We start from the raw sequence: 23,483 nt of genomic DNA on the forward strand, positions 1-23,483 counted from the left end.
TTATTTGACAGCTCAATACTCTTGGCTGTTTTTAATGTGAAGCTCTTGAGTTGTCTGACAAATTGCATGACTGTGTTTGGTTTTGAAAAGTTATATGGAGTAGTTCAAGCAATACAGTTACTATGTTTTCATATTGTGATCATTGGTATAAGGCACGTGTATTTCATAATTTGGACACATTACATATTAATCTTAAAATAATAGACATTAACGAGTGTAAAGCAAGTTAAGTGTTCCCTTCATTTTTTTTGAGCAGTGTATTTTAAAGTTACCAGTGGCCTCATGATGAAATCCCTAAATGGTTTCCTTCCTCTCCAGCAACTGAGTTAGAAAGGACCCCTCTATCTTTGTAGCGACTAGGTGTATTGATACACCATCCAAAGGGTAATTAATAACTTCACTAGACTCAAGGTTGTGGGTTGTGCTTCGGAGGACGCATGGCTTTCGACCTTCGTCTCTCCCGAGCCCGTACGGGAGTTGTAGCGATGAGACAAGGTAGTAATTACTAGCGATTGGATACCACGAAAATTGGGGAGAAAATGGGATAAAAAAAAGAAGAAAAAGAAAAAAAAGAAGAAAAAAAAAGAATATCCAACAGAGATTGGTAATATAGCAGTCTCCCTGTTAGCAAACTTGTTTTAAACCGAATTGATGTATGACTGACTAACATCCTCTTTACAAAACATATCTGTCAATGCAAAGGTCAGTAAATGGCCAAATACAGCATCTTTTTGAAAGGTATTGTCAACACAAGTGGGGTGATGGAGTGTAAGTCTGTGTGTATATCTTATTCATAAACACTTCTCAATGTTACAGTACAGGTGAAGAATTATGTTGAAGCCAGGCTACAACAGCACTGGAGGCCCCAGGCAGAGGCCAGTCTGTGTACTTAGTGTGCAGCCCTTGGTCTAAGCAGATTCCCAATTTCACTGGGTTATGGTTTTGGGTCATCATGGCAATGCGGGTAAACGCCTCCCCATCTTGCTGGAAGTACTCCCTCCATGCATCCCTTGTATTATTTAAAAAATCATGCCCAGTTCATGAGGCCCCTGATGATGTGAGACCTGAGATGGTAAGTCTGCCACTGGTAGCCTCAACATCCATTGTTTTTACATTAGGGATAGTCTTCTGACCCAGACAAAGCTCCTCTTTGGAACAGTCTGCAAGTTTGAGCAGCAAGGAGGCCTACATTAAAATGGTTGTCTTTTTAAAAGTACCCGCAAAACACCTGTCTCAACGTCAACAGTGAAGAGGCGACTCCGGGATGCTGGCCTTCTAGGCAGAGCTGAAAAAAAAAAAAGCCATATCTCAGACAGACACTAGACAGAGGAACTCTGCCTAGAAGGCCAGCATCCCGGAGTCGCCTCTTCACATTGAGACTGATGTTTTGCGGATACTATTTAACGAAGCTGCCAGATGAGGACTTGTGATGCGTCGGTTTCTCAAACTAGACACTAATGTACTTGTCCTCTTGCTCAGTTGTGCACCGGGGCCTCCCACTCCTCTTTCTATTCTGGTTCGAGCCACTTTGCGCTGTTCTGTGAAGAGAGTAGTACACAGCGTTGTATGAGATCTTCAGTTTCTTGGCAATTTCTCGCTTGGAATAGCTTTCATTTCTCAGAACAAGAATAGACTGACGAGTTTCAGAAGAAAGGTCTTTGTTTCTGGCCATTTTGAGCCTGTTATCGAACCCACAAATTATGATGCTCCAGATACTCAACTAGTCTGAAGAAGGCCAGTTTTATTGCTTCTTTAAATCAGAACAACAGTTTTCAGCTGTGCTAACATAATTGTAAAAGGGTTTTCTAATGATCAATTAGTCTTTTAAAATGATGAACTTGGATTAGCTCACACAACGTGGCATTGGAACACAGGAGTGATGATTGATGATAATAGGCCTCGGTACGCCTATGTAGATATTCCATAAAAAAATCATCCCTTTCCAGCTACAATAGTCATTTACAACATTAACAATGTCTACACTATATTTCTGATAAATTTGATGTTATTTTAATGGACAAAAGGTGCTTTTCTTTAAAAAAACAAGAACATTTCTAAGTGACACAACTTTTGAACGGTAGTGTAGGTGTATTTGCACAATGTAGTCTAAATATCACATTCTATCTATGGACAAACGAAGGTCAGAGTCATATAACAACAAATCACCTCTCCCCAATGAGAGACTGATTTACAAAACAAAACAAACCTAACAAGCAAGCATCACTAGCAGATGGGATTATATTACATTTTAATGTGCACAGCGTGATGTGAGATTGTACAGTAAAAGCAAGGAAAGGAAAATGTCATTTTAATATAAAAATACATATGACCTTTTTCATTCAATCAAGCAACGTGCTAATATTTACCATCCTCACAGAGAGCAGGTAGGAAAAAGGTGACAGTCAAATTGTGCTTCCCGAAAGGCACCCGATTCCTTATACAGCATAATGCACTATATAGGGAATAGGGGGCATTTGGGACGCAGACAAAGTGTGCTTCGTGTCAGTATATTAAAAAACATGCCCCCATTCACTATCAAACAGCAGTGATTTCAGGGGTGGGAGATCTACAGTGCATTCGGTGCACACGGTCCCGTGTGGCTCAGTTGGTAGAGCATGGCACTTGCAACGCCAGGGTTGTGGGTTCAATTCCCACGGGGGGACCAGGGTTCAATTCCCATGGGGGGACCAGGATGAATATGTATGAACTTTCCAATTTGTAAGTCGCTCTGGATAAGAGCGTCTGCTAAATGACTTAAATGTAAAATGTAATGTAATGGAAAGTATTCAGACCACTTGACTTTTAACACATTTTGTTATTGTTACAGCGTTATTATAAGATGTATTAAATCGTTTCCCCCCCCTCATCAATCTACACAAAATACACCCATAATGACCAAGCAAAAACAGTTTAGAAATATTTGCTAATTTATATATATAAAAATAAAAATAATGAATTATCACATTCACATAAGTATTCAGACACTTTACTCAGATCTTTGATGAAGCACCTTTGGCAGTGATTACAGTGTCGAGTCTTCTTGGGTATGTCGCTACAAGCTCGGCTCACCTGTATTCGGGGAGATCCTCCCATTCTTCTCTGCAGATCCTCAAGATCTGTCAGGTTGGATGGGGAGTGTCGCTGCACAGCTATTTTCAGGTTTCTCCAGAGATGTTCGTTTGGCTACTGGAAGTGGGTGGCTCTGACTGGGCCACTCAAGGACATCCAAAGACTTGTCCCAAAGCCACTTATGCATTGTTTTGGCTGTGTGCTTAGGGTCATTGTCCTGTTGGAAGGTGAACCTTTGCCCCATTCTGAGGTCCTGAGCGCTCTGGAGCAAAGTTTCATCAAGGATCTCTCTGTACTTTGCTCCATTCATCTTTCCATCAATCCTGACTAGTCTCCCAGTCCCTGTTGCTGAAAAACATCCCCACAGCATGATGCTGCCACCACCATGCTTCACCATAGGGATGGTGACCAGGCTTCTTCCAGATGTGACGCTTGGCATTCAGGCCAAAGAGTTCAATCTTGCTTTCATCAGACTAGAGAATCTTGTTTGGTCTGAGAGTATTTAGGTGCCTTTTGGCAAACTCCAAGAGGGCGGTCATGTGCCTTTTACTGAGGAGTGGCTTCCATCTGGCCACTCTACCATAAAGGCCTGATAGGTGGAGTGCTGCAGAGATGGTTGTCCTTCTGTAAGGTTCTCCCATCTCCACAGTGGAACTCTGGAGATCTGTCAGAGTGACGATCGGGTTCTTGGTCACCTCGCTGACCAAGACCCTTCTCCCCCGATTGCTCAGTTTGGCTGGGCGGCCAGCTCTAGGAAGAGTCTTGGTGGTTCCAAACTTCTTCCATTTAAGAATGATGGAGGTCACTGTGTTCTTGGTGACCTTCAATGCTGTAGAAATGATTTGGTACCCTTCCCCAGATCTGTGCCTCGACACAATCCTGTCTCGGAGCTCTAAGGACAATTCCTTCAACCTCACGGCTTGGTTTTTACTCTGACATGCACTGTCAACTTTGGGAACTTATATATGCAGGTGTGTGCCTTTCCAAATCATGTCCAATCAATTGAATTTACCACAGGTGGACTCCAATCAAGTTGTAGAAACATCTCAAGGATGATCAATGGAAACAGAATGCAACTGATCTCAATTTTGAGTCTTATAGCAAAGGGTCTGAATACTTATATAAATAAGGTGTTTCTGTTTTATATTTTGAATACATTTGCAAAAATTTCAAACAACCTGTTTTCGCTTTGTCCTTATGGGGTATTGTGTGTAGATTGATGAGGACATTCTGATGATTGATGAGGTTTTTAAAATAATTAAATCATTTTTAGAATAATGCTGTAATGTAACAAAATGTGGAAAAAGTGAAGAGGTCTGAATACTTCCCGAGGGGACTGTATTAGCTGATAGTCCTTGGTTGGAGCTGCCGACAGCACAGGTGGCTGGTGGCACTTTAATTAGGGAGGACGGGCTCATAGTAATAGCTGGAACGGATTAAATGGTATCGAACACATCCAGCCATTATGAGCTGTCCTCGCCTCAGCAGCCTCCTGTGGTCGACAGTCAATAAGCAGAAGTCTACACCAGACCATACTATTCAATCAGGGAATACTCTCAAAACTCATTGTGGAGTAAAAAAAATAAAAAGACAACACATCTCAAAAGTTGCATACATTGGGCAAACAAATCTCAAAACGAAAGTTCTTCATCTTCAATAAGTGTAGAAAAAACATGGTTATTTAGCTACGGCTACAGCAAACGTGCATCGACATTGAAAGTTCAACCCTCCCTCTCCAGGGAAGAGACCTCAAACGGTTTCAAAGAAGATCCCTAGGTGTGAATGTAATGAAACAAAGATATTTTTTGGGAGATTCAAAGGCAAACATGAAAAAAACATTCTCTGTCACATAGAAAAATGGTATATACCACGAAGGCTGTTTCGTTCGGAGACTTGGTTGTTGTCATAGAATTTCATCTCTCTTGCTTGGATTGGAGCTGGAACAAAACAAGAGTGTTGATGGAGAGAGTGATTATGATGTCATTGTGTGGTTGTCTTATACCTGTGTGTCTGCCTGTCTGTCTGTCAGGGCATGCAGACTGACAGCAGTGTGTTGGTTGGCTCGGTGGCTTTGTAGAGGTGCTGGTGAATGCAGAAACAAGGGCAGGTTCAGTGTTTCAGACTAGGAGTCATGGCAGGCATAGCGGGGTGGAGGGTGTGTGAGGGGGTCAGGTGGGGGTAGTGGGACTGAGAGGGGTGTTGAGAGGGTTTTGGCTCTAGGATTTTGTGCTGTGTCAGGTGGGATTTGTCAACTCTCTCCAAACAACGCAATGGGACAGGCACAGGGATATCCCTTCCCCGCACCCAAAGCATTACCCTCCCAAAAATAGTAACACAAACCCAGCAGAGAACACCAACATCCATCATATGAGAGTATCAATCAATTAACGAACTAATCAATCAATCAATGATTCAATCAATCATACCCTTCATTCAACAAGCTATAATCAGAGAGAGGATCACACATCATTTCGGAATAATAGAGTGTGGGGGGGGGGGGGGGGGGTAGAGTGTCGGTGGCGCTAGCGTGGTGGTGCTCCTGCAATGATAAACAACACTAACAAAATAAAAACAAAAACCCCAAGGAATGACTTGACATAATCATGTGCCCCTGTTGGTTAAACCAGCACTGGAGAGAGAAACGATAGTCATCGAGGGAGACGGAGAAAGAGAGGCGGGGCAAGGTACTCTCTGTCTCCGCCCCCTCATCGCCAACATCCCGCCCACAGCTCTAGAAATGTCTCACCTCTTCTTTTATCAAAAAAGGTTGCTCCCTCTCTTTTCTTTCAGTTTCTTCAGGTGTCTTCTCTCCCTTTACAATCTGTTATGGTTTCCAGCCCTCACCTCATTCCCACCATCCTCCATTCATTTTCCTTTTCTTCCCCCTCTTTTCTACACCCCCTTGGTGGTGCTGATGCGGACGCTGCTGAAGCACTTGCCCATGGCTTCAAACAGAGGATCGCAGAAGGTGTGGATGCAGATGGAGTAAACACGGCTGACACAGTGGATCTCGATCAGATAGCTCTTGATGCACGGCACCACCGCCCAGATGTGGATGAAGGACAGGATGGCGAAGAAGATGCCCCAGACCAGCGCCAGCGGGATGCCCACCAGGGCGGTAAGGAGACGGTAGCACCAGTACTTGGTCACCGTGAAGGTGGTGAAGCTAGCCTTCCACACGCCGTCGAAGCTGTATGTCCCTGGAGGCTCCGCGATCACATCCTCGAACTCCACCTGACGGGAGAAGAGAACCACTGAATTAATAACGGTTCATTAGGCAGCCACTGTCAAAGCAACTAACATAGATAAAGAATATAACCTATTTCTAAAAATGTGCAGAAAAGTATTACAAGAGATTTATGACTCCTCATAGTGACTGGTATGGAAGGTCAAACCAGCCCCCCCCCCCCCACACACAACAAACATTTTTGTGATGCCCTCCTTACCCTCTGTACTTTCTCTACCCTCCTAAACCATCTTTTCACAATTCCTGACAGACAGAGCTGATACAAAAGACAGAGCCACAGTGCCAGAATTGTCTGAGTCAGAGGGCAAATAAGCAGCACCATATTCCCAAGATGGTGCAACACTAACCAGTTTCTCAAAGCAGGAAAATAAAAACAGGAAATGTGAATTATTGTGTGGATTACAAATCATGGACATTTTTATAGGGGTTGATACTTTTTTTGTTAGGTCAAATCAAATCAGGAAATGTCCTGCAACAGCAGGGTGATCAGATGAAGATCCTACTTTTTTACATGAAGACTAGTCAAGAGTAGCCGTTTGGGCCCCAGGTAAACCATGAAAGGTATTTATTTTCAGTGTAAAAAGACTTCTCAGGTGATCGACGGGTTTGCTACGTGCCTCCCAAGTACCCATGACCACATAGGCATTTTAGTGCAGACTGAAGTGGAAAAACACACGCATGCTAGCACACTTGCTCTCTCTCTCGCTACCTCTCTTTCCCTTTCACTCTCCCATTCGCTACCAGGCCCATGACAGAGCAAATATTTATTTTACAGTTACTTAATTGCGTGTCTGTTTTGTCTGCGAGAGACGTGTTGCTGTCAGAGGGTTTAACAACACCTGTATCTAGTACAGAGTAAAAGTGCATTTTTTTATATCAAATTGAACGTTTTATTCAGAAGACATTCCTACCAGCTCTTGTTGTGTACACAAAGGGGTTCCTAAACTGAACATGCTAAACTTATAGCATAAAATAAAAGTTGATGGTACAGCCCTGTAATATAAATCATATTATTAGTTTAAGCCACAAAACCCAGCAGTGTCCATTTAATTATCCAGAGGCGTACATCTTGAGTACAGTACTGTATGTACCCTTACAAAAAAAAATGAAATTTGCAGTTTCACATGTGAAATGGTTGCTTTCAAAAAGGTTACTTAGACTACCTGAGTATGATAATTCAAGTGTGTTAAAAATAATGTATTATTTATGAGCCATCCACTCCATTATTATGGTGTTGCATTGATATATATGCATACTTAGCGCTACCACTAGGTGGAGGCATTCAGAGTGTTACTGCTGCAGACGCGTGCCTCTCGTCTTTGTATGTCGCTCCGTGACTGTTGGAAGAAGCCCATTGAAAAGAACAGAGAAGCTAGCTCTCTATGTCTCCTTAATTTTATATTTTTTTCCCAGGTTGTACGCATGGTTACGTTTTCAAAATCTAGAAAATAACAATTCAACAAAACTGTTTTATTCTTGGGTTATTTTGATGTATAATTTAATTGTTTTGACTGAGTGAAAAACAAGTGAGATTTTCCCATTTACATGACTGTATCCAAGCTAAGTATACAAGTCAATGAGAACAAGATGGCGTTTTGGAAGATTAAAAAAAAATTCTGTTATAAATGTTTTGGCTAATAAATAGTTTTATTTTTACAAACGACGCCTTATATTGAGGGTATTTACATGTAGATATGAACCACACTAATTGTATGTAATTTAGAAGGTTATCTTTTATGAAATTTGTATCTAATGTTCACATGAGAATTGCTAAATCGCTAGCTAGCTTAATGATAGGCGATAGCTAGCCTTCCATCTTGTCCCAGCTAGCTATTTTTAGTTTCTGTTATTGTTAGCTGTCCATTGGTTTTTGTTCCATTTAATACACAGGCCCCCCCCCCAAAAAAAGTGTTTTAATGTATTTGAAAACATGATACTTTTCTACAAAGAGATTATTTTGAATTAGAGCTGTCAGAGTTAATCAGTTAACTTGAGTTAACTTTTTGTAATTTTAGTGCACACTTTTTTTAATCGTGATTATTTGCATTGTTTGAAATGGTTTGAAATATACCGAAAACATTCCCTATACAACTAAAAACTAAAATGTGATCTCAAGACAAGTTTACATTGAGGTTAACCTCTACGGGAATGGTGTCGTCCCGGGGTTGAGCTAACCTCAGGCTAATGTGATTAGCATGAGGTTATAAGTAACAAAAAATCATTCCCAGGACATAGACATATCTGATATGGGCAGAAAGCTTAAATTCTTGTTAATCTTACTGCACTGTCTAATTTACAGTAGCTATTACAGTGAAATAATACAATGCTATTGTTTGAGGAGAGTGCAGAATTATGAACTTGAAAATGTATCAATAAAACAATTAAGGACATTTGAGCAGTCTTGATACAACATTTTGAACAGAAATACTATGGTTAATTTGATCGGTCTAAAACGTTGCACATACACTGCTGCCATCTAGTGGCCAAAATCGAAATTGCGCTTGGGCTGGAATAATAGATTATGGCCTTTCTCTTACATTTCAAAGATGGTACAAAAAAATATATAAAACGCATGTTTTTTTCTTTGTATTATCTTTTACCAGATCTAATGTGTTTTATTCTCCTACATACTTTTCACATTTCCACAAACTTCAAAGTGTTTCCTTTCAAATGGTATCCAGAATATGCATGTCTTTGCTTCAGGTCATGAGCTAAAGGCAGTTACATTTGGGTTGTCGTTTTAGGCGAAAATTGGGAAAAAAAGAAAGTGTGCTTTATCAATTTACCTGATTTTGCTATCGTTTACTTTGGACAAAAATCAAGATGACAATATTCTTGTAAGGCTTTTTATATAAAACAAATCTTAAATGACAGCTTAAATTTGAGAAAATTCCAAATCTTGTGATTAACTCAATTACATTTTTAGACGTTTGACATTTTTTCACGTGATTTGTTTATACGTGTGTTTATACAGTGCATTCGGAAAGTATTCAGATCCCTTGACCTTTCCCCCCTTTTTTATTTTAATGAATTTTTTTTTTTTACATAACAGCCTTATTGTAAAATCGATTAAATAAAAACAACTACTCAGCAATCTACACACAATTCCCCATAATGACTATGAGACTCGAAAATTGAGCTCAGGCGCATCCTGTTTCCATTGATCATCCTTGAGATGTTTCTACATCTTGCCTGGAGTCCACCTGTGGTAAATTAAATTAATTGGACATGATTTGGAAAGGCACACACCTGTTTATATAAGTTGACAATGCATGTCAGAGCAAAAACCTTTCAGAAGCTTTTGATAGGCTAATTCACATCATTTGAGTCAATTGGAGGTGTACCTGTGAATGTATTTCAAGGCCAACCTTCAAACTCAGTGCCTCTTTGCTTGACATCATGGGAAAATCAGCCAAGACCTCCACAAGTCTGGTTCATCCTTTGGAGCAATTCCCAAATGCCTTTAGGTACCACGTTCATTTGTACAAACAATAGTACGCAAGTATAAACACCATGGGACCATGCAGCCGTCATACCGCTCAGGAAGAAGACGCGTTCTGTCTCCTAGAGATGAACGTACTTTGGTGTGAAAAGTGCAAATCAGTCCTAGAACAACAGCAAAGGACCCTGTGAAGATGCTGGAGGAAACAGGTACAAAAGTATCTATTTCCACAGTAAAACGAGTCCTATATCAACGTAACCTGAAAGGCCGCTCAGCAAGGAAGAAGCCACTGCTCCAAAACCGCCATAAAAAAGCCAGACTACGGTTTGCAACTGCACATGGGGACAAAGATCATACTTTTTGAAGAAATGTCTCTGGTCTGATGAAACAAAAATAGAACTGTTTGGCCATAATGACCATCGTTATGTTTGTATGAAAAAGAGAGAAGCTTGCAAGCCGAAGAACACCATCCCAACCATGAAGCACGGGGGTGGCAGCATCATGTTGTGGGGGTTCTTTGCTGCAGAAGGGACTGGTGCACTTCACAAAATAGATGGCATCATGAGGAGGAAAATTATGTGGATATATTGAAGCAACATCTCAAGACATCAGTCAAGAAGTTAAAGCTTGGTCGCAAATGGGTCTTCCAAATGGACAATGACCCCAAGCACTTCCAAAGTTGTGGCAAAATGGCTTAAGGACAACAAAGTCAAGGTATTGGAGTGGCCATCCCAAAGCCCTGACCTCAATCCTATAGAAGATTTGTGGGCAGAACTGAAATAGCGTGTGCGAGCAAGGAGGCCTACAAACCTGACTCAGTTACACCAGCTCTGTCAGGAGGAATGGGCCAAAATTCACCCAACTTATTGTGGGAAGCTAGTGGAAGGCTACCCGAACCGTTTGACCCAAGTTAATCAATTTAAAGGCAATGTTACCAAATACTAATTGAGTGTATGTAAACTTCTGACCCACTGGGAATGTGATGAAAGAAATAAAAGCTCAAATAAATAATTCTCTCTACTATTATTTTGACATTTCACATTCTTAAAATTAAGTGGTGGTCCTAACTGACCTAAGACAAGGAATGTTTACTAGAATTAAATGTCAGCAATTGTGAAAAACTGAGTTTAAATGTATTTGGCTAATGTGTATGTAAACTTCCGACTTCAACTCTAAGTCTCAGTACCTGTCGCCCCTTTAAGGATTGGACATACAGTAAAACAAACTCAACCCATTCTCAAGTTCAACATGTGACCAGTCTGGTTGGCTTCAATCTGGAGTGACAACTGTAATGTATTTTTTTCATTTTGTCCCTAGATTGCAGAATGCCTCAGTCCAGTGTTTCCTGTACTATCGCTAGCCTAGCTACCCTGCCTAGCTCTGTTTCCTCCAATCGAAAGGGGTTTCATGTGTCTTTAATTTATTTAATTGAATTTGTTGCTTAATAAATCATGTTGATTTGGGGCCTTTGTTTGCACCCCGCCTGGAAAATCTAAGGGAATCCCTGCCTCAGCTATTCCATTCAGCCTGAACATATTAATTTCCCACTATAATGTGCCTCCCGCCTCCCAGGATACTGGAGCATTTGGCAGGGAGATGTTAGCTAGCGGCTAATTAGCGAGCCGATCAATGCTGTGATGCCCGTGCGGCGTGGCTGTGGGTGTGTCTACTCTGCCCAGTTTAGCCCCGTTGTGGTTTAACAGAAGGCTGCGTGGCTTTGGAGCCACTCCACTGACTGGGCTATATAAAGAACTCAGCTTTACGAGAGGAAAATATATTCCCAAGGCAAACTCTGCATGGATGTTGATTCTTTGATGTGTCCAATTGAGTGCAGCTGTTGAAATTCTAACTATAAGATCACTGCTGAAGAAAGTCAACAGTCTACTGGTTCTGCAGTAGGAGAGAGAGTAGTGTGCGTTGTTTGTGTGTGTTGCGTGTGTTTGTGACTGTATGTATGTCTGTATGTATGCGGGTCTGGTGAGTGTGCGTGTCTCTTACAAAAAAAAAAACATGTGAAATAGCTGTTTTCACATGTTGAGCTTAACTTTCACACATGAAACCATATTTTCACATGTGTTTAATTTAGAATGACCATGTTAACGTCACCTTTCACGTGAGCAGAATAACATGTTTTCAGCTCACATGTGAATTGCAGTTTCACAAATTTGCGGCTTGACGTGAAAAACTTTGAAAATCAATCATGTGAAAATCTAATTTGCAGGTTCACATGTAAGAAAAGTCCATGGTTGGAATAATGTTATTCTCCTCACATGAATTAGGTTCCCTGTTATTCTATTTTCATATGACTGAACCCATTGTAATAAAATAGAAAATACTGCACACAAGGCATAAGACTAGTAGGATTGCCCTGGAACTACTCATTGCTGCAAACATCTTGGATTGTTAACTCAAAGAAACGTAGCTACTGAAACTTTAAAAAATAAATAAAAAAAGTTGACTATTTAACTTGTTTGCCATGTTGCTTCAGATATAAAACAAAACCGTGAATGATGATGAGTACTTTGTCAGTATGCGTTTAAGCTTTTGTTTATTTATATATATTTTTGATTTGATTTATTAGGATCCCCATTAGCCGACGCCAATGGCAACATATAGTCTTACTGGGGTCCGACACATAACGAAAAAGACATTACAGACAAAAGACTTTACAATTGACATACATTTAAAAACATGAACATGCAGTGTGTGTGTGTGGTGCTCAGAGTGTGCAAAGCTGTCATCAAGGCAAAGGGTGGCTACTTGAAGAATCTCAAATATAAAATATATTTTCATTTGTTTAACACTTTTGTTTACTACATGATTCCATATGTGTTATTTCATAGTTTTGATGTCTTCACTATTATTCTACAATGTAGAATATAGTAAAAACAAAATATGAAAAAAAACAACTCTTGAAGTGTTCTAAAACTTTTGACCGGTAGTGTACATGTCAGTTCTTACACACAACGAGTAGGTCAACTGGGGGAGAGGGTTTGTGCTGTGAGGTGTTGCTTTATTTGTTTTTTGAAACCAGGTTTGTTGTTCACTTGTGCTATATAAGATGGAAGGGAGATCCATGCACTCATGGCTGTGTATAATACTATACTTCCTTGAAGTGGTTCTGGACCTGGGGACTGTGAAAAGACCCTTGGTGGCATGTCTGGTTGGTTAAGTGGGTGTGTGTGTGTTAGTGCTGTGTGTAAGTTGACTATGCAAACAATTGTTGGGAACTTCCAACACATGAATGTTTCTTATCTTGTTGTGACATTGTGTATGGTCTTTGTGGGTCGGTAGCTGTAACATTTCTTGTTTGGTCTTAAGCACACGAGCGACTGTTGTACCTCGGGGGAAAAAGGGATCCACCATCCTGATCGTCCCAAGGAGGCGGTCCATCTGGTTCACTGAGATTCCCCTTTGAATTGATTCCCCTTTAAATTGAACACATGTGCAAAGTAAGCTATCTGTGGCCCCAGTCCAGCATTATCACTTCATTTACTTGGCATTATCTGTGGCGGTTGGGATATTGCTATTGGGCCTCTAGCTTCCACTCTGCTACTGCTCCTAGCAGTACCTGCGCCAGATTTGTGCCTGTGTGACTCTCATAGAGGGGGCGTGTCTGTAGCACCGAACTTCGCATCTCCCACTCCTCTGTGGTGTAGTGAGCAGTCACAGCTTTCCGTTGCCCTGGAGGTCCACCCGTATGTGGTGAGGGCAACAGAGGATGGCTTGGATAATTAGTCGACAATTTTGATCTGTTTCCTCTTCATAAAGATCTGGCACGACCTTCATACTGAAGTGGTGCGCGAGGGGATTTCGTAGCGTGAGGCCATACTCCACAACAGAGTATGGCCTCATGTCTGCAGCGTAAAAACATCCCAATAGATTTGGTGATGGCTTCAGCCCGGTCTGATTCTGCAGCAAAGGGCTGCTTAAATGCCGCCGTGAGAAGTTCTTGTCTCTTGGCTGAGTTGGCTCCCGTCACTGACACACCAGGGTGATGACGTTTTAAATGCGTGGCCATGCTCCATGTATTTCCATGATGATACGGATTTCTTGTGGCACAATGCCTACACACCGTAATGGTGTTGTCCACCACCCTTCTTCCGTCATCATATTTGACAGGGGAGACAAAATGCTCCCATACATGAGACTTAAATGAAGCAGGAGGCTTTTCCAGTTCTTCAGCTCCTCCGCTAGCCATGGCTGTCACTGCTCTTTTTTTCTTCTTTGCTTTTTGCAACGTAAGCATCCAAGATTGATTCAACATGCCACGTTCACGTGAACAGTACACACAACTGCTTCAAAAAAATAATCAAATCAACCTTCAGGCTTCAGAGTAAAACACAGCATCTGTCTTGTCTTTATCTTTTCACTGCAACTCTGCATCGAGATGTAGGGAATTATTACTTTAAAAAGTAACAGCGGCATTAAAACTGTATTTCACTCTATGATGGTTAAACTTTACAATTGATCCACGGTTCACATGCGTGCCGAACCATGGGGGGGTGTTTCTTACGGATCACGGATCAACTACGGCCCATTACACCACTATTAGCTGTGGTTGCTGATGAGTATATGGTTGAATCATGCTTTGTTTAATGCCAGCGGCAGGTCATTGGTAAAAATAGAAAAGAGTAGAGGGCCTAGAGATCTGCCCTACGGTACACCACACTTTACATGTTTGACATTAGAGAAGCTTCCATTCAAGAAAACCCTCTGAGTTCTATTAGATAGATTGCCATATCATGGATTCAGAGCTGAGGTTGAAAAGCCATAACGCATAAGATCTCAACAACAGGATAGGGTCAATAATATCAAAGGCTGCACTGAAATCTAACAGCACAGTTCCCATCTTCTTATTATCAATTTCTTTCAACCAATCATCAGTCATTTGTGTCAGTGCAGTACAGTACATGTTGAGTTCCCTTCTCTATAAGCATGCTGAAAATCCCTCAGCTCTAGAAGATCCCTAACCTATGTGGATGTTTTCATGTTTTATGAATCAAAGTTCACTACTATCCAAAATGGCACCTTATTCCCTATTTAGTGCACTACTTTTGACCAGGACCATTGGGAATAGGGTGCCATTTGGGAAGCAGCCTCTGTCTTTGTGGCAGCTGCTGTTCTGTTCCCACCACACACGACAGGTGGTTTTCACTATAGCCTACATCAGCGCTCTTTCAGCCAAGCTTTCTCTCAACAAACTAATCTTTTACATACAGTGCCTTCACAAAATAGTCATACACCTTGAGTTACTGCCTGAATTCATAATGGATTAAATAGATTTTGTCTCTCATCCATCTACATACAATACCCCCAAATGACAAAGTGAAAAAAATGTTTTTAGAAATGTTTGCATATTTATTGAAAATTCAATACAGAAATATGTAATTTACATAAGTATTCACACCCCTGAGTCAATACAAATGTCAAATGTCAAGTGCTTTGACAATTATTTTGCTGTATTACTTTAGTGCCTTGTTGCAAACAGGATGCATATTTTAGAATATTTTATTCTGTACAGGCTTCCTTCTTTTAACTCTGTCAATTAGGTTAGTATTGTGAAATAACTGCAATGTTGTTTATCCATCCTCAGTTCTCCTATCACAGCCCACAAATTTTGTAACTGTTTTAAAGTCACCATTGGCCTCATGGTGAAATCGCTGAGGGGTTTCCTTCCTCTCCGGCAACTGAGTTAGGAAGGACGCCTGTGTCTTTATAGTGACTGGGTGCTTTGATAAACCATCCAAAGTGCAATTAACAACTTACCCATGCTCAAAGGTATATTCAATGTGTTTTTCTTTTTTACCCTTCTACCAATAGGTTCCCTTTGCGAGTCATTTGAAAACCTCCCTGGTCTTTGTGGTTGAATCTGTGTTTGAAATTCACTTGCCTACTGAAGGACCTTACAGATTATTGTGTGTGGGATACAGAGATGAGATAGGCATAAAAAAATAATGTTAAATACTGTAATTGCAAACATAGTGAGTCCATGCAACGTATTATGTAGCTTTTCAAGTACATTTTTACTCCTGAACTTATTTAGGCTTGCTATAACAAATGGGTTGGATACTAATTGACTCAATACATTTCAGCATATCATTTTTTATTCATTTGTAAACGTTTTGAAAAACATAATTCCACTTTGTTATTATGTGGTAGTGTATATAGGCCAGTGACACAAAATCTCAATGTAATCTATTAAAAATCAGGCTGTAACACCACAAAATGTGGAAAAAGTCAACGGGTGTTTTATTTATTTTTATTTATTTTACCATTATTTTACCAGGTAAGTTGACTGAGAACACGTTCTCATTTGCAGCAACGACCTGGGGAATAGTTACAGGGGAGAGGAGGGGGATGAATGAGCCAATTGTAAACTGGGGATTATTAGGTGACCATGATGGTTTGAGGGCCAGATTGGGAATTTAGCCAGGACACCGGGGTTAACACCCCTACTCTTACGATAAGTGCCATGGGATCTTTAATGACCTCAGAGAGTCAGGACACCCGTTTAACGTCCCATCCGAAAGACGGCACCCTACACAGGGCAGTGTCCCCAATCACTGCCCTGGGGCATTGGGATATTTTTTAGACCAGAGGAAAGAGTGCCTCCTACTGGCCCTCCAACACCACTTCCAGCAGCATCTGGTCTCCCATCCAGGGACTGACCAGGACCAACCCTGCTTAGTTTCAGAAGCAAGCCAGCAGTGGTATGCAGGGTGAATACTTTCTGAACATAACTTAATGGTGTCATTTTTAAAGGTTTTGAGGATTCATTCATTTTACTTTGAAATGGTGAATTCCCCTGTCATAGCAAGACAAATTGAGGCATTTCATTTCAAGTTGTCTTCAACGGTAAATATCTGCATTTGTTTGTTTTTATACTGAATTATGTGATATCTTATATATTGTACCTGTACTAGAAAATTGTGTAGATTAATTAGCAAAATTGTATATTTGTGTATTATAGAAGAAAATCTGTGGATTCAAATAAGGAGATTTGTAAGTACACAAAATGGGCACAGTGTGGTTTGTGTCTACTTTGAAAATAATTATTCTCACTCACTAATTTAATAACAGATGCTGTGTAACTATAAAACAAGGACTGTGAGAAATGTTTTGTTCCAACAACAGGATATGAGTAATATTTCCTCTGTTCCAACATCGGAGCAAGGATGTTCCACTCTGTTCTAATGACAGCAGCCGCAGCAACATGGGCCCTCAGATCCTCAAAAAGTTATACAGCTGCACCATTGCGAGCAAGGCACTATAGAGGATGGTGAGTACAGCCCAGTACATCACTGGGGCCGAGCTCCCTGCCACTCAGGACCTCTATACCAAGCAGTGACAAAGGAAGGCCCCCCAAAATTGTCAAAGACTACTGCCATCCAATCCATAGAATTTTCTCTCGTAACAGCAAGGCAAGTAGTGCCAGTGCACCATCTGGAAACAACATAATCAACGCCCAAGCCATAAGACTGCTAAATAGCTAATCAAATTTTTAACCTGCATTGACCATTTTTTTGCACTAACCCTCTTGCACGGACTCTATGAGCACACACTGGACTCTACCCACACACTCAAACCCCAACACACACACCTCCACACTCACACTTTCTTGCAATGTATTTCTGTCTGTAATAAAGCCCTTTTGTGGGGAAAAACTCACTCTGATTGACTGGGCCTGGCTCCCCAGTGGGTCGGCCTGGCTCCCATGTGGGTGGGCCTATGCCCTCCTAGGCCCACCAACGGCTGTGCCCCTTCCCAGTCATGTGAAGGGCCTAATTTATTGATTTAAATTGACTGATTTCCTTATATGAACTGTAACTCAAAGTTTTATATTTTTGTTCAGTAAGCATAGCTACCTCATTTACCTCATTCCCATGCACATCTACTACGTACTGGTGCTCCCTGTATATACCCATGTTATTTTTACTCGTTATTGTTATTCACTGTGTATTTATTCCTCATGTCGCTATTTATATAATATATGTTTTAATTGTTTTAAGCTTTATCTTTCGCTCTGCATTGTTGGTAAAGGACCCATAAGTAAGCATTTCACTGTTGTTCATGAAGCATGTGACAAATACATTTTATTAAGAATATGCTCTGCTGCTGTTACAACTTTTACGCACGTGTTGAGCCCCTTCACAAACCTATTGTAAAACATTGTAAACTGGGGTCATGAACCCGAAAAAGCTCAAACTGACGTATAGTATAGGTTACACGTGAGAATGCTATGCGACTCACCACCCACTTCGCATATTGTTTGATAAATGTTTATCCTATTTTTCAATCATTGAGTTTTTTAATTATTATTTTATTCACTTAATTAGGCTACGTTTCTATTGTTGTTGCATTTGTCGAGAGGTGAACCTGCAAGTAAGCATTTTGTTGCATTGTGTACTGCACGTATATCATGTGTATCTGACTAATATCTGACTAACGTGAACTTGAACACACGCAGTAGGCTACTTTGGGTCACCCTTGACAGTTTACTGTGCACATTTGTCTGCTTCTACTCAATCATCGTGCAAGTGACAATTTCCAGTCCTCATAGGTATATTATAATGGTAACATGCATAATAATACAAAATCCCATATACGGACTGGTTCGGATTTGAACTCACCTTGACAACGTCGTCGTTTAAGTACTTGGGGTCCCGGTTCACCAGGTCGATCTCTTTCGTGTGGACGTCCTGCATCGTCTTCATCCCGCTCATACTGTCGTTATCCATTTCTTTGTTATTTGGTTTGTATATGTTCCCTTGTTTCCTGATGAACTGCGAGTGCAGAAATCCCTTGTAGTCCGGAGGGAAAGAAGAGAAGCGGGGGATAAATGAGTGGAGAGACGGGTAGAGAGCAGAGGATAGACGGACTGAGCGCACCAGAGTTAGCAGCCTACCCCAGCCTGAGATGGTTTTAAGAGAGAGCACCACACCCCTCTATAGCAGATATCCGTCTCTCGCCGCAAGGGGTCGTCACCAAGAACTCACACAATGCGTGTTAACGATGGTTATTAGGATGCTCTGTACACTGAGAACCTGTTTCACATAAGGCATCGCAAGCATATATTCCAATCATGTAACTGTCGTCAAGTTTTACTGGAATGTGCATTTTTCGATTGGCTTAGCTAGTGTAATAGAATTAACATTCTAAAACAAACACAACTTTGACTGGCTTTGTGCGCATAATTATCTATGTGGATTAAATCATAAATAATGCTCAGAATGTAAGAAGTGTAGTTTATTTATTCATAGGGGACAATGCACATTAATCAACATCAATATTACAATACTGCAACATCCATGTAAATGTGCCGGGGTTACGCAAAATATAATTTGCAACCAACGTCCCAGGGTAGGTAAGGGCAATTACACAGCCACAGTACAAATACTCACTAAAACAATAGAAAATACAAGTGAATAAAAAACTGTAAATGTCTCATGTCATTGCTAATGGATAGAGAGGGCTTGCACATTCGCCCAGTAGGAGTGGGAGTAACGTTCACAACTAGGTGCCAAAAAAGATAACTATTGGCAAATAGGCTTTGGAGTTTAAAAGTTTCCCAATTTTCCAAGGGCATTTTCGATAAATGTCAGAATGAGAATGAGCCAGATAAACTTTATTGCTCTCAGATGATGAAATATCTTCTAAAAACGTACAAATGTTTACAAATATGGACAGCAGTGTCCAGAACAGAACCGAGAACCATACCTCGTCAGTTTCGCCGTCCTTGAGTCCACCAGTCATGCTGTCCCGCGCCTGAAGTGCGAACAGACCAGTGTGTCGTTGAAGCAAGACAATATCAGTTTAACAGAGGAAGTAAAGCAATAACAGGAGGCGTGTGGAATATGGTGATGACTTGGAGGGCTCCTCCGGGGATATTACCAACTCCTGTCGCCTTATCTTTAAGTTGCGCACATTGGAAGCACAGTTAGTTAAGCAGCTGAAGAGAACTAAGAGTAAATCTCGGCGCGCAGCTGCATGGACTGAATGAATATGTTTCATATTCGCTGAGCAGTCGCCTGTGTACACTGTAAAACATTTCCTGTTGTTTTTAACTTACCATAAAAAATGTACAGTATGTTACTGTACCATATTTTACAGTATCCAATAATGTTACTGTGATCTTTTTTGCTGTTTTTATGGTAATTTACAAGCAACTGTCTGCCTGTACCTTACACAAAACAACAGTATTACATAGCATTACTGTACTCATTTTATGGTAATTGTAAATAATTAATGAATGGACAGATTAATTAATTCCATTTATTGAGGAGATGGGGTTTGCATTTTACAGTATTTTACCATAATTGCATGGGATTGGTGCAAGCAGGTTGGCCTCTAGTTATTGTGTTTACATATTACAGCAAATCAATGAATACCAGTTTGGAAGTTTTTGTTATTAAGGCCTCTAGAAGTGCAAGTGATATAAAATCCCACACTTAAGTATTTTATAATTGCACTTCTAGAGGCCTTAAAGGTCCCACACATTCATCCTATTTCCCAAGTAAAAATAGCATTTGAATGACCAAAACATCACCCATTATATCTTTATGCTATTAAAATGCTCAGAATTGAATGCATTTGACCTTTTCTCTCATCTCTAACTATCAGGCAGCTTGAAAGAACCGGCTGAGTGGGCGGGGAGCTTATATTCATCAGCTCACCTTGACTGACAGCTCTTTAAAACACCCTTGTAGTCGTTGCCAGGTAACATGCTAAAGAGTGGGCCGCAAGTCATTGATGACAGGGTAAACAATAGACTACTCATTCTGAGCTTAAATAGTATGCCTCAACCCATTTTCTCTGCAAAAGGCTTTAGTGGTCAACAGCTGAAAATGGACTGTTGGACGTCAGACAAACAGCATTACAGAATTCAGTTACTTCAATAATATACTTCACAAGAATTAGTCAATTTAGAAGCTTAGACATAAGGGAATGTATATGAAAACAGCATACAATAAGTGTACTGGACAAGTTATTGGTGCCTCTGCATTAGCCTTATAAATGACAATATGTTCAGATGTGTATTTATTGATCAGACATTCATTTGATCATTTACAATATGCCAGCATAGCCAAAATATTTATCAACATGAACACTCGTAAGAAATAAAAGGTGAGAAATAATGGAGACATCATTTGACATAAAAATTAAATAAAATAGAGCCGTAAGCCTAATATAGGCACCCGGCCGCCCTACATTGTGCAGGACCCATTGACTTGTACAATTTGTAACATTAATCTCCCGTCCGAATGCTTGGAATGAATGAAACAAAGTGTGAGATCATATCACGTAAAAGCAAATTACTTAGGCTTCAGGAAATGCAACCAACTGCATATATTGATGGGGAGTGGAGCAGGAGAGGGGGGGGGGGGGGGGGGGGTGCCACGTGTCCCGTTTCAATCAAGCAGGCTTCAGTCACCCCCAAGATTGAAGCGGGAGACAAATCCAGCTATGGCCTCCTCCTTGTCAGGCCTGTCACACTGGGCAGACTCCTACGGCGCTGGATCAAGGGTGACCTTGTCGAAGAGGAGATCCAGGAGCCTGTCCACGTAGCCTGTAATGTTTTTGAAAAGGTAAATATTTCTAAAATGGGTAGTTAATTTAGTTTCTTTTCATTTACTGTTGTAACGTTCGTTGTTTGAAGGAGACCAAGGCGCAGCGTAATTTGTGGTCATCATATTTATTTAAATGAGAACCAGCAACAAAATGAAACCAAAACGAACATTCCGTAGGCTACACGAGCTGTACAAAAACAAGATCCCACAACATAGGTGGGAAAAAAGGCTACCTAAGTATGATTCCCAATCAGAGACAACGATAGACAGCTGCCTCTGATTGGGAACCAAGCTCGGCCAAACACAAAGAAATACAAAACATAGAATGCCCACCCCACATCACACCCTGACCTAACCAAATAGAGAAATAAAACGTCTCTCTAAGGTCAGGGCGTGACAACTGTTCTGAGTTATTATGCTATGAATTCATTTATCTAGTGATCTACTCATACAACAATTTTGTTTTCTGGTGTTTTTGAAGTACTCAATTTTAAATATGCAATATTTGGTTGTGCACTTTTTTTGTGAAACTTTTGAATGTTTGTATTTGGAAATGTTGGTGTGCCTGAAATGCTCAATTGGTGCAGATTTGAAATTAATACCTATGACTAACAGTATGTTGGGTCTGTCTTCACAGGCTTCACAGCATATCCCGCCTTCTTGTCAAGGGTTATTAAAAAAAGGCTACCTAAGTATGATTCCCAATCAGAGACAACGATAGACAGCTGCCTCTGATTGGGAACCACACACGGCAAAACAACAAAGAAATAGAAAACATAGATTTTCCCACCCAAGTCACACCCTGACCTAACCAAACATAGAAAATAAATAAGGATCTCTAAGGTCAGGGCGTGACAAGAATGTTGTTTAAAAGCTTTTTCCGTACTCATTGAATGCAGTGATCACAATATAGTGGCTATATCCAGGAAAGCCAAAGTTCCAAAGCTGGACCTAAAATAGTGTATAAGAGATCATACTAAAAATTTCTTATGTGGATGATGATAAAACAATTTGTTGGTCTGATATGATTAATAAGGATCATCTTTCAGACACTGCACTTGATGAATTTATGAAATTGCTTCTTCCAATTACTGATAAACATGAACATGTTATGAAACTGACTGTTATAACTGTTAAAGCTCCATGGATTGATGAGGAATTGACCATAACCTGTTGTTGAGAACACTTATGTAATGGCTTTTCAACCTTATTGTGGATTCAGAGATATCTATCCAATAGAACTCAGAGGCTTCTCTAATGTGCGAAATGTAAAGTGTGGTGTACCTCAGGGCAGATCTCTAGGCCCTTTTCTATTCTTCTATGACCTTTTCTATTTTTACCAATGACCTGTCACTGGCATTAAACAAAGCATGTGTGTCCATCTATGCTGATGACTCCACAATATACGCATCAGCAACCATAGCTATTTAAGTCACTAAAACCCTTAACAAATAGTTGCAGTCTTTTTTGGAATGGGTGGCCAGTAATAAACAACTGAACAACTCCTGAACAACTCTAAAACTAAGAGCATTGTATTTGGTACAAATAATTTCCTAAATTCTAGACTTCAGCTAAATCTGGTAATGAATGGTGTGGCTGAAAGTTGTGGAGACTAAATTACTTGGTGTTACCTTAGATCGTAAACTGTCATGGTCAAAACATATGAATTAAATAATTGTAAAGATGGGGAGAGGTCTGTCCGTAATAAAGAGATGCTTTCACTTTTTTGACACCACACTCCACAAAGCAAGTCAAATCAAATCAAATCAAATGTATTTATATAGCCCTTCTTACATCTGCTAATATCTCAAAGTGCTGTACAGAAACCCAGCCTAAAACCCCAAACAGCAAGCAATGCAGGTGTAGAAGCACGGTGTCTAGGAAAAACTCCCTAGAAAGGCCAAAACCTAGGAAGAAACCTAGAGAGGAACCAGGCTATGAGGGCCAGGCTAACAAAGGCTTCCAAACTGGCAGTGACTATAGGGTAAAACAGACCTAAGGACGTACCATGCAACCACTAGTGGTCAAAAGGTTTTTGGCGCTCCAGAAATACAGTACGCTAGTGTATTCTGTAGGGTGGAATAACAGTACCATTCGAAATACAGCAATTATTTCCCTGCCCACAACATTTTCCCACAATGCACCACAATTTACA

General features: G+C 40.5%; 1 protein-coding gene across 1 annotated transcript; it reads right to left on the reverse strand.

Moving 5' to 3' along the window:
• Positions 1-1,721: 1,721 nt before the first annotated feature.
• On the reverse strand, positions 1,722-19,729 carry LOC129866591 (caveolin-1-like). Its single transcript, XM_055939341.1, has 3 exons — positions 19,479-19,729; positions 18,392-18,562; positions 1,722-6,303 (listed from the first exon to the last, which is right to left on the reverse strand). Exons 1-3 carry the CDS (start codon positions 19,512-19,514, stop codon positions 5,962-5,964), a joined length of 549 nt encoding a protein of 182 aa, XP_055795316.1. The 5' UTR covers positions 19,515-19,729; the 3' UTR covers positions 1,722-5,961.
• Positions 19,730-23,483: the final 3,754 nt, after the last annotated feature.

The sequence above is a fragment of the Salvelinus fontinalis genome, chromosome 12, assembly GCF_029448725.1.
Source record: "Salvelinus fontinalis isolate EN_2023a chromosome 12, ASM2944872v1, whole genome shotgun sequence".
Classification (NCBI taxonomy): domain Eukaryota; kingdom Metazoa; phylum Chordata; class Actinopteri; order Salmoniformes; family Salmonidae; genus Salvelinus; species Salvelinus fontinalis.

What these genes read in the sequence shown, in the direction of transcription:
- LOC129866591 (XM_055939341.1), bottom strand. Translation starts at nt 19,514, where the DNA reads ATGACTGGTGGACTCAAGGACGGCGAAACTGACGAG. An exon ending in AGGACGGCGAAACTGACGAG is followed by an intron (nt 18,563 to 19,478) that starts GTATGGTTCTCG and finishes CCGGACTACAAG; the next exon opens with GGATTTCTGCACTCGCAGTT. An exon ending in TAAACGACGACGTTGTCAAG is followed by an intron (nt 6,304 to 18,391) that starts GTGAGTTCAAAT and finishes TTCTCCCGTCAG; the next exon opens with GTGGAGTTCGAGGATGTGAT.